We start from the raw sequence: 11,773 nt of genomic DNA, 5'->3' as shown, positions 1-11,773 counted from the left end.
CTAGGGAGGCAGCAGCGGAGGCTTGAAGGTGCAGGCTCCGGTACACTGACGAGGAGTGAGCATCTTGCAGGAGAAATGGTGAAGGGCGTCATGAGCTTCTGGGGAGGAACGAGTCCATCAGTGAGAACATGCAGACAAACACACACACACACACACACAACACTCTCACTAATTATCGTTAAGTTTGAAGGTGAACGTTTTATTTTGTTGTTTTACCTGATGTTAAAAGGATAGGTGCACATTTTTTCAAAGTCTGTCTTAAGACAATACTCACATTTCCATTGAAACTGTTTTTTTGGTCCTGTGAATGCGGGTCATAAATAAATCTGTTGATTTCAATGTGAGCGATGGGGACCAAATCCACAGTCCTTGTTCTGTGTAAAAAAACGTCCTCCAACGTTCAGCTGAAGCTATTTGGAGGCTTCAGCAGTCTGAGTCACGCATGTCAACTGCGTATCTTCCACTTGATATCTTTTTAGTTAAAACATTCCTCTGTGTGAATTCATGAGACAGGATTTCATATTTCAAATTCTGACTGAATTTCCAGAAAATGGGCAGAAGAAATTGAGAATGAATGTGCTTTTCCATCCAGGTTGTTCATCAAGGTAAACAGCTGGTGATGCTAATTCTCCATCCGGGTGCCATTAAACCATTGCAGAGGAAGGAAGCGCAACAAGATGACGTAACTAACAGGGCGACAGTGAAGCAGTGGGAAACTATGTGGAGAAGAACATATACCTTGTTAGCGGGGAGACCGGGGGGGGGGGGGACACAGCCCGGGTAACTTTTGGAGTCTGATATAATATTTGAGTTAATCAATAAAAAAACTACTTTAAATGAGCCAAAAGACATCGGTCACCTTCACCCACTGACTGCTGCGATGCATTGTGACATTTAAGGAGCTGAAGCGGAGAGACAGACGGATAGAACATGACACTAAGTTTGGTTTCTTAGCCTGATAGCTTTTTGTGGTTTTAAAGACAGCGATGGAGAGAGAGAGAGAGAGAGAGAGAGAGAGAGAGAGAGAGAGACACAGAGGGAGACAGAGAGACAGAGGGAGGTAGAGAGAGAGAGAGAGAGAGAGAGAGAGAGAGAGAGAGAGAGAGACAGAGACAGAGACAGAGAGACACAGAGGGAGACAGAGAGAGACAGAGGGAGGTAGAGAGAGAGACAGGGAGACATGTAGACAGGGAGACAGCGGGAGAAAGAGACAGAAAGACACAGAGATAGGGAGGTAGAGAGAGAGAGACAGAGGGAGACAGAGAGTCAAGGAGACAGAGAGAGCAAGAGAGACAGTTGGAGATGGAGACACAGAGAGACACAGATAGGGAGGTATAGATACAGAGAGACAGAGAGAGGCAGAGACATGGAGACAGAAAGACGGAGGGAGACAGAGAGACAGAGAGGTAGCTGCGAGCTGCAAACATCTGTTTACGTGCCTCCGTCTGCTGATTTTGACAAAGAATTGTTCATAAATTCTAAAAATATTTAGCGCTCTGCTACATTCTTATGCGAGTGTTCACATGAATTAATAAATACTTTGATTCTGAACAGTAGCCTCATGTTTGTTTATATTTAACCTTTCTGATTGCATGTCTGAATCAATTAATTTGACTTTATAAATAACATTGCTCCTTTGCATTTTTAAACAGCCCCCTGAGTTACTTCATCTTGATGCCTGGCCTGGGTGTCAGATTAAAAATGTATAATACTCATCAGTAATATATATATAGTATACATAGTAATATATACATGGTGGAGGACATCTTTGTAGAGAGGAAGGTTACAGTCTCCTCAAGGCTGCACACACCTCTTATCGCCATCTTTAGTGTGTTTAGTGGACTCTTACGTCACATGCTTCATACACGTCATGGCTCTCCATTGCACTTCGTCACATCGTGCTTTTTATCAGAACTTCAGCTTTCCACCTCAGCAAAGAGTAAAAAAAACTTTTTGTAATATTTCTAGTGTTTCTTATTCATTGTCAGTGTTTCCACTCAGTTTTTTATGCACAGAAACACACTTATAGACCGTGTTTCCTGTTAGTGACAACAACAAAACAGAACATTGGAAGTTAGACACTTGATTTGACTAATTCAGGTTGCTGAAGCCTCAAATTATCGTTTTTTTCTGAATATTGTTTTGCACAGAACACGGATTGTGGATTTCCCCACCACTTGTATTGAAGTTTCTTTAAGACGGGATCCCTTTAATGGACAGAAAGAACAACTAAAGAAAGCAACAGTACTTTCAACGCACACTTTTGTGTTGTTTTAAGAAGACCATGAAAAAATGTGAGCCTTTCCTTTAATGGTGTCTTACTGCAAATATATCGGTCACACAGGAGAGGTTTAATTTAAAAAAGTAGCACTTGCATATTTATGTTTGAAGGCACAACATGACATGTACTCATGTTCCTCTTTTGGACCAGATAAAATTACCTTTTAGCTTCTGCTGTATTGCATAACGAGCCTTTCTCTCTTGGTCCAACTCGCTGCACAAAGTGTCTATCCAAAAATAAAAAAATGGTCAAAAAAGGAATAAAAAAAGATTTTTTTTAAAAGAAGCTGTGAGCTGCTGCGTTGCATCTGAAGCAGAGGAGTGTAATGTATGCTGCTTGCCCCTATGGTATTTAGAGTGACCCCTCTGTGTACTTGAACCCTGTATTTAAACTACTGTAACATTAAACCAATCCTTTAACGGTGGCATTAGTTGCTGTCTACTGCATGTAACCGATACTGCACTACATAATGGTCTGTCCATTCAATTTTCCAGAGCATGATTTAGAAGAAAAATAACCTTTGCAAACAAAACAATGTGGTTTCAGTTTCACCTTCTGATATCTGATCATTTACTCAACTGTGGGAGAGAAAAAAAGATGGCGTTTACAGGAAAAAGGCTGGACACAAATCGCCAATATGTCAATATGCAAGTGTCACTTTTCTTTTCTTTTTTAGTTCAGAGGCTAGTTGGTTCAGATTGATTGATATGGCCAGATGTGTTATTTAAATATTGGGTTTTCTGTGGCTTGAATTTTTCCCCCATAAACCTAAAGAGCATTGATCTACATACAGTCATAATCTAAGGAGGCACAAAGTACAGAGAGAGAGAGAGAGAGAGAGACCAACCTCGAACAATCTGCAGCTGCTGGACCATTTCCTCTCTGTAGGACAGCTCACGCTTCATTTGATCCTGAAAATTATCTGAAGAGTACCGAAGGCCACATCAGATGGAAACTCGCTGACATTGTAGGGGATAAATTCAAAGACACATTCCTGGATTTGAAGGATAACATGTAACCGGCCCTTCTCCTAACATCTAGGCTGCGAGCACAAAACACACCCCTCTGTGACTTTGACTCACTTTTGTCCTACCTTTTAAATGCTGAAATTCTCTCTCCAACTTTTTCCTCAACTCCACTTGTTCCACAAGCTGCTTCTGCAATTCCTCTGCAAAGCCAAAAGCCAAAAAAAAAAAAAAAAGTGTCAATTTCATCACCAACTTCTTTTCATCTGCTGCAAGGAAATGTCATTATTCACCCTCAAACACAGGGACAAAGCCCATCTGACACCTACAGGACTTCTGAATAACAAGCGGGGAAGTGCTGCAATCAGAAATCATGCACCATCACCACCGATAACAACAAATATCTGCAGAAATCACAAAAATGTAACATTTTCTTCTCTGTCCTCATCTACCTCGCATCAATTTGATTCCACTTACTATGATCTATTTTGAATTTCTGCACATAAAGATTTATGTCAGCCCAGTAAAGCGACTTCAGGTGCGTTTACATCCTTGATAACACCCATTTTGCCGCTTTGCTCTCGCTCGCTGCCACAGTAATTGCTATGCATTGCCTGGAGGTTGAGACGATGATAATGGAGTCCCGGGGTTTTTCCAAGCGTTGTAAAATAATTAGCTGCCGTGCCTCGGGGTTATGGCTCTGTTCGTTAAAATATTAATAGCCTCTAAACGATTTCCTCTTACAATAATAAGTCAAAACTCCCACATCTCGTGATTAAGTGGTTAACAACTATGGAAACACTTTAGGCCTACAAAATGTAAATTCACATTTTGTGATTTTGGCACGTCATTTTTAGCAGGCCGTGGGCCTTTAGCTGCATTTAAAATGAGGTGGAATTCAATGTTTAATATTAATATAATACACATATTGGTTCTTTTCATTTTTGATAATTAAACAAATCTGGACGAAGGGTCGAGTTTAATTTCGGTTTATAAATTCTGAAATTCAACCTAAAAGCAATTAATTGGCTTTATTTTAATTAAATGAAAAAACAATACGAATACATCTTTTTTTTTCTTACATTTAAAAATAAAAAAATAAATAGCTTAATGAAATGTATTGACCATGTCAGCAGTCTAGCTGCTTTATAAATATATATTTGTTTGCTGGCACATTACAAATCAAAACAGGAATAATTGCTGATGATAATTAATATCACCTGCTCTCTCTTTTATTTCCTTTTGATCCCGAAAACAGCCTCTTACCTTTAGCCATGGTCTCCAGGTCTCTTTCATGCACGCTGATGTCGATGCGTAAAGCTCCATCGGCTGCACACAAAAAACAAAAAAAACACGTTAATTAAGCTACAAACAAGTAATATATTACAAATATATCACGAAAGTCTTCTGATGAAATACAGCGAAGCAACTAAAATGTATCAGAACGGGTGGATTTTTAAATCAAGAATAATGAAATATAAAATCATCAAAAATAACCTTGTCTGTCCTTTTGCTCCTGGTAGGGTGTTGCGTTGCGTTGGTTCTGTATTTCAGACACGTGATGAACACCTAAACATAAACAAGCCACTAACATTTGAACTGGAAAGAGGCACAAAAACGCCCCAATTTGCATCAATAACAAAACCCCAAATTGGCTAAATAATTACCGTTGGATCTGCGGGGGCTGCTCGAGTGTTTCGACCCAAACGACGAAGGCTCGTTCAGGAGCACGTGGCCGTCCTTTTCATCAGAGTACACCTGTAAAATGAAGCAGACAATCGTGTTTAATGACGCAGGCCAATTATATGTCATTTACTGCAGTTCTTCACAGAATCGAGGTCCGTTTTTTTCTTCTTCAAACAAACCAGCAGCCCTGCAATTTGTGAAGCTGTTGAAGGTTTTTAATTCAAAAACACTTATTTGGAGGTAAAATAATGTCTTGTAATTGAACAGATACACATACTTTGCTTTAATGAGAATAAATAAACCAGGATAAATTAGGGTTTTATACTTTGATTACCCTAATGTATGTCCATTTTTGAATGTTGCTCCTTATTGATCTTTTTTTCTCTTTGGCTGCATTTAGAGGTTACCATAAGTCTTGCTGCCATGCCAAATGGCCCTTTAGCACAAGTTCGTCCTATTAACCTTTAACCTTATTAATATATATTATGCCTATCAAATATCTAATTTTTTAAATTCCAGACCAATTGATCCTGATTACATTTTTATCGGCCTCGTTTCATATTCTCCACAACTGCGACAATTCAACTTCCCCCCACGGGCACCATTAAAGTTTCATTTAATCTAATCTTACTTCATGAGGAGGAGAGTCATTACGCAGCCGTCTGTCCTCATCTGATGACCCAGTGTGCACGGAGTCCTCCGGTGATGCTGCTGCTGCGGGGCTGGAGGCATCAAGCGGCTCCTGGCTCTCCTCAGCACCAGAGGAGACCCGGTCCGGCACAGGGGAGTCATGGTGGCCCCCTCCCGGCGAGATCTGGATCAGTTCCTCCTCGTCTTGTCCCCGATTGGACTCCACATCTACGTCCGGGTCCTCGTCGTCGTCCACCACGCTGTCTCTGTCCGGTGATATCGATCTATAACTGGAGCTCTCGCTGATAAAATCCGGGGACAGGTAGCCAGGGCGCACGCCGTAGCTGTCCCGGTTGCCGTAGAGTTTGGCGATGGTCTCCGCGTCTTTCACCACGGGTCTGAAGGCCGAGATGTAGCTGATTTTCCTCTGGGGCGTCTCATCCCCCGACTTGTCCTCGTCGTTTCTGGTGGAGGAGGACTGGGAGCTGGAGCTGCGCTCTCCGCCGTCCTGCTGATGGTGAGGGTGGTGGTTGGTGTCTTTGGGTGTGTTTGCGACGCGGTCGCTTTGGTCCGATAAGTCGAGGTCTCCCTGCCTGACGCCTGGCAACTCCGGAAGTGGTTTGGGTGGAGACCCTGAGTAGGGGGGCAAGGGTAGGCCGCCAGCTGTAGGCCAAAACATAGGGAAGGCAGGGTAGAGGGCGTCCTTTGCGCCAGGCCAGAACACACCGGAGACATTGGTTTTGCTCGCATCAGGCACACCGTCGCTCTTTTTCTGACACAGCCCATAGCTGGGGAAGCCATAGGGGTGATGGGGGAACAGAGGTGGGGGGATTTTCTGAAGCATGCCAAAGCTCTTGCTGGGCACAGGGATGACTGGGTAGGTCCGTGCGCCGCTCGCCAAACTCAGGTTATTATTTCTCCGATCCTCGTCGCACCGTAAAGTTTTGTGAGGGATTTCAGAGGAACTGGTTTGGGCCAGGCTGGACGAGGCCTGCGATTTCATCGACGAGGACATTCCCGACCCGCCCATGGGCAGAGTCCTCTTTCTACTCCCCCCGTTAAACATGGCCTTTACATCCTCCCAGGCGTGGTGAATGTCATCGGATTGTTTTTTGTCCGTCAGTTTCAGGTGGCGTCTCCACGAATTGAAGTTGGCCGCGTCCGGCTGCAGATACTTGGACTCTGAGGTGCGGTGAGAGTGGAAAATGAATTTATTCGGGGAGAAATACATGTTGCAAAAGCTGCACTTGATGCACTTCGCTCTGGAGCTGTTGTATCTGGCGGGTATGAAGCTGCCCCTGGAGCCCCAGGCGCAATCGTGAATCACGTCAAATGCGAAATTTTCTGGTAGCTTCGGGGGGCTGTGCGCTCCGAGGAAGGACTTGCAGAGCCTCTCGGCCTCCCGTTTGGTGATCATGCCGCAGCGCCTGGAGGAGATGGGCATGGCCCCGGCGCGCCGCAGGAGCTCCAGCTGGACGGGGGTGCACTGCACACAGGTGATGCCCAAAGCGACCCGGCGGTTGTGTATCTCGTTGTAGCTGTAGTTTTTCAGCAGCGTGTTAGAAATCTGCGCCAGGCAGAGTCTCTCCTTGCCGTCTATGACCAGACATACGATTGGCACCCCGTACAGGGCGGTCTCACTCACTTGGTTTGGTTTGAGGGGGCTGGGGCCGGAGAAGCTCGCTGCGTCCTGCTTTGAACTGGGGGAAGAGCTGGCGTCTCGTCCAGCGTCTCGAAGCTGGCCGGGCATCGACTCCATCCCTGGAAGCCTGTCAATCAAAGAGACAACTGGAGTGAGCCGGGGAAAAAACATTATTCAGTGCATCATTTTAAATGATTTAGCTATAACAAAAACAATATTACTCAAAAACAAACAATAAACAAAATATGTTAAAGAAAAAAAAATATATATCGTGTTCCCCAAATTCCAAAATGTGAAAATAAATATAAAATAGAAATGATATGAGGAAATTCTTTTCATGATAACAATTTAAAAATATATATATATTTCAGGAGCTTTAGCAGTTATAGACCAGTTAATGTTTATATCTGTGGGACATACTACTAGAATAAACATTAATAATAATCATTTTAATAACAATAAAAATAATAATAAAGATTTAAAAAAAATTAAAAACCAACATCCGGCTTGTGCATGAGGTTATATTGAAAAGTGAAACCAATGATACGTCTTGTTAATCATTTCTCGTATCGGTTCATTCCTCAGAGTATTGGGCCTCCTCTCTCAGGTTAACCGGCTTCCTGCGGAGGTAGATCTGCTGCTCCTCTTATCTTCAAAATCGGCTCAGTCACTTATGGGGCAACTGCTTAAGGGTCTCATAAGAACCTTAAACGCGGATAAGGACAGAAGGAAAATGCAGACTGAGCTGCGCCAATACGCTTAGCAGAGAGGAAAAGAGCAACTAAGCTGCTTTCCTGGTAATTACACAGATCCACGAGCGCGTCTTCGCGTTGTTTATAAAAGACAAGCCCTATATATAATTAAAGCTTCTGCGCCGATTAGCCTCAGCCAGTTGCACGGAACTAGGTTGAAGCAGGCCCGTCTCACGTTCACCTGCAGACTTACTTTTTGCATCTCGTCAGCACGGAGGCCGCTAAAACACACGTAAACAACCCGCGGCTGCTTTCACTATTATTATTTTTTCAAACAACTGACATGAATAAAACTATTAACCAGTAATCGATTAACCAGCATTTGACAAGTTATTATACAATTTAGATATTTCAAAGAGCGACTGCACAATTATCATGATTTCTGTGTAAATTATGATGAATAAAAAACAACATACCTTTCTCTCCTAAAAAGACGACACTCCACAAAGGTTTGGGATGAAAATAAAAAAATAATTGATAAGAATAAATTGATGGAAATGCAGGACAGGGCAGTCCAGAGAGGTACTATGCTACAGACAAGAAGGTCTGACAGGAAACTCTGAGCTGGAGTCTTTATTTCAGTTAATTTAGTGCAGCAGGCAGGACCTCCATCCCGTTGGATCCTGGGGAGGTGAATGGCGTGTAGACAGGAAGCACATGGCACCTCTCTCTCTCTCTCCCTCTCTCTCTCCCTCCCTCCCCCTCTCTCTCTCATCTCTCTCCCTCCCCCTCTCTCTAAGACGTGCTGAGCTGCTGCACGCCCGTTTTGATAATTCACAAATTTGCAGCTCTAACGCACAAACATGATCAGAAACCGAAAAGGATCACGCCCCATGCTGACCCCCAAATTAAGAAGCATTTTGGGCCCAAGACCCATGCATGAATTTATTTGTCAGCCTAAGTAAGAAAAGAACAACATATAGTCTTGGAAATATCTCCGAAAAGACATCAAATCGAGTGAAACAGTGATGTGTGTGACCCTCCAGGACCCCATGTTGGTCTGCGCTGATGATGCAGAGTGTGTTTTAAGTTCGGCTGTCATCATTTCACCTGCTGTATTATTTCCACCGCAGCGGGAGCGAGCCGACAACCAAGAGGCAGCGCGAGTGGCATTTTAGAGGGCAACAAGAATGACAAAAGGCCCGGGTTCATTTATCAAGTTACACGACCATCTGTTAGGCTTCCACGACCGGCCACGGAAATCAATCTGAGGCCCGAGCGACAGAAGAGAAGTAAGAGTAATGAGAAATGAAGGACAAGAAAATAAAACAATATTTAAAAAAAATTCGCGCGTCAAAGGCATTTTTAGATGTTTTATGTTTGTGAGTGAATCTGGGATGAGCTGATGATGCTGCTGATGATGATGGTGATGATGCCTCAGGCCAGATTGTCTCTCAGTGTCGCTCGCTCTCACACACACGCACACGCACACGCACACACACTTATATAGAGAAAGACATTTAAATAATCAAGCCATCTGTATATATATATATAAGTATATATGAAAATGTCAGTAATGTAAATGATGACATCAAGCCGATAGGCTGCCTATGAAGACCTTCATTTATTATTAATTACCGGATCGATTGGCTGATCGCTTAACCAAGATGATGCTCCGTCTGTCCCTCACAGAGAGAGGTCTCGATACCTGCAGCAGGTGGACAGACAGACAGACAGACAGACAGACAGGGTTTAAGTAATAGGTAGGGAGGAAAAGCCAAAGTGAGACATTTTTTTAACATCATGTAGCATGAATGGAAAAAAGAGCCACGCCTTTTGAACATCGTGACTCCACCCTTTCCTGCTGAGTTTCCCCTCATGACTTGGTTGTTGCACTAAAGTTGAAAATGATAATACATGTGAGTTCTTTATCAGATTATCTCCATGGAATAAACCCTTAAGGACATCTTCTCCTTCATCCTGTCTAGAACTATGGACCGATAAATCAGCCGGAACATTAGTTTATTGCAGATATTTTGGTGTCAGATATTTTGGTTATGTGTTTATGGTGCTATTTAAAAATAATACCCCATTTTGTTATCTGATATTATCAGTTAATTATCTATTAATTCCCAAATATCAATATCATCCAGTGTTGGTTTGGTGCCGAGTCATTTGTTTATTGACCTTTATGAGCTTATGTGAAAGTAAAAAAATATGATTCTTATTTCTGACATTTTATTTATTTCTAGGAATTAAGATACATTATCAGCACTTAGTTTGAAGCAATGTTTCATCTTATTGACTGAAAGTATAATGTTTCCCTCATAGACAAGATGAAATCGTCATACTTGAGCTGCCTCAAACAATCAAAGGAGTCAAAATCACATCAGTAGGCTAATGTTGTCACACTGCTGAACAGAACTGTTGCTTTTTCAATAAACCTTAAGAGCTTCTTTTGTATAACTTCATTTTCTTACACACCTGTGTTCAAGGTGTGCTCTGATAAAACAATATTCACTCTGGCTTGTACAACTTTTTGTCAATAAAGCTCATGAAAATACCAAAAAAACGATAATGAATCATAAACTGTCCTGCTGTCCACTGCTGAAAATAGTCGCCAACAAATTAACTATTTCTTCCTATTTAAATGAGGTTTGCACAGCTGTTTCAGGAAATGATTTATACTTTTTTGAAAATCAAAATATATATTTGTGACCTGTTTAAAAAGGCTATATGTCTTCAGTAACGGATGAGCTCGGGGCTGAGCTCCGTAGACGGGTAGGGAAGGCACTGGTTGTTTCATGGGATTTGTTGATAATAAAAATATAGAACATGCCAGCAGAAATCTAAAAAAAAGGAAGAAAGAAAACATTAAGTCTATTTTATGTGGGGCGGGGGAATAAGGGGGGCCAGTGAGTCAAATTTCACCATGGACCCCAGAATGTCTCAGACCGGCCCTGCCTTCAAACTGACAGAGAGGCTTTACATAATCTGTATTAAAATATAGGGTTAAGCTGCTAATGTTAGGGTTAGGGTTAACTGTAAATGCATAAACATGTCTGGGAGTGTCAACGAAGACAGAAAGAGAAACCAGAGAAATGGCAAATAAGGACGTTTTTGGACTGTTCATCATGAATTGAGTGACACAACATACAGTGTGTGTGTGTGTGTGTGTGTGTGTGTGTGTGTGTGTGTGTGTGTGTGTGTGTGTGTATCAAGCCAGTGCATGAAGTTCGCATGAAGCATCATCAGTGTGTGCAGCCTGAGCTCGCCAGTTTTACCTCCCTGCAATATTGATGCTGAACCTGATCCTAAGCGCATCCTCTCCTCTTTCACCACCAAGAGGCTTCCCCTGCAGCCCCCGCCAATAATTACAATTTTATACTGTAATTATTCCTCTCTTTTTAATTATTTAGACCGCCGACTTGAATGCAGCCATTGTCGCTGCTTATTCCGGGGGAAACGTGAGCTGACGTGGCTGGATCAGCAGCGAGGAGTTTTTAATTAGACATTTCAGCGGTAATTTTAGGCGAGCTCTTTATTATTACTGTTGGATACAAATTACCCGGGCCTCATTGATATGCGCTCAATTGTTTAAACAAACCTTTGACCTGAAACATTAATGCGCTTCAGGTTGAAGTCATTAAGAGTCCCAACTCACCAGGTGAACCCAGACCTGATGGATTATTTAACACGACACTGGATGCCACTGTTTTGTATTTTATTGTATTGGAAATAACGTTTGATAAGCGTTTGATTTCTTATTGAAAGAGTGTAGCTTTAATCATTTTTGACAGACGGAGACTGTGTGGACAACATGCATAAATAAAAAAATATGACAAAACACTTCAACTCAGTGAACAAAACATCACAG

General features: G+C 42.3%; 1 protein-coding gene across 1 annotated transcript; it reads right to left on the bottom strand.

The window, feature by feature from the left end:
* Nucleotides 1-7,321, bottom strand: skor1a (SKI family transcriptional corepressor 1a; the record flags this gene model as incomplete). The annotated part of the gene is made up of 8 exons (XM_079161345.1): nucleotides 1-98; nucleotides 2,442-2,507; nucleotides 3,129-3,203; nucleotides 3,375-3,449; nucleotides 4,513-4,575; nucleotides 4,744-4,815; nucleotides 4,914-5,004; nucleotides 5,564-7,321. 8 exons carry the CDS (start codon nucleotides 7,319-7,321, stop codon nucleotides 1-3), a joined length of 2,298 nt encoding a protein of 765 aa, XP_079017471.1.
* Nucleotides 7,322-11,773: the final 4,452 nt, after the last annotated feature.

Source organism: Pholis gunnellus, assembly GCF_910591455.1.
Source record: "Pholis gunnellus genome assembly, chromosome: 1".
Classification (NCBI taxonomy): Eukaryota; Metazoa; Chordata; class Actinopteri; order Perciformes; family Pholidae; genus Pholis; species Pholis gunnellus.
The sequence above is the reverse complement of the archived record's forward strand: the minus strand, read 5'-3'. Positions and strand labels throughout refer to the sequence as shown.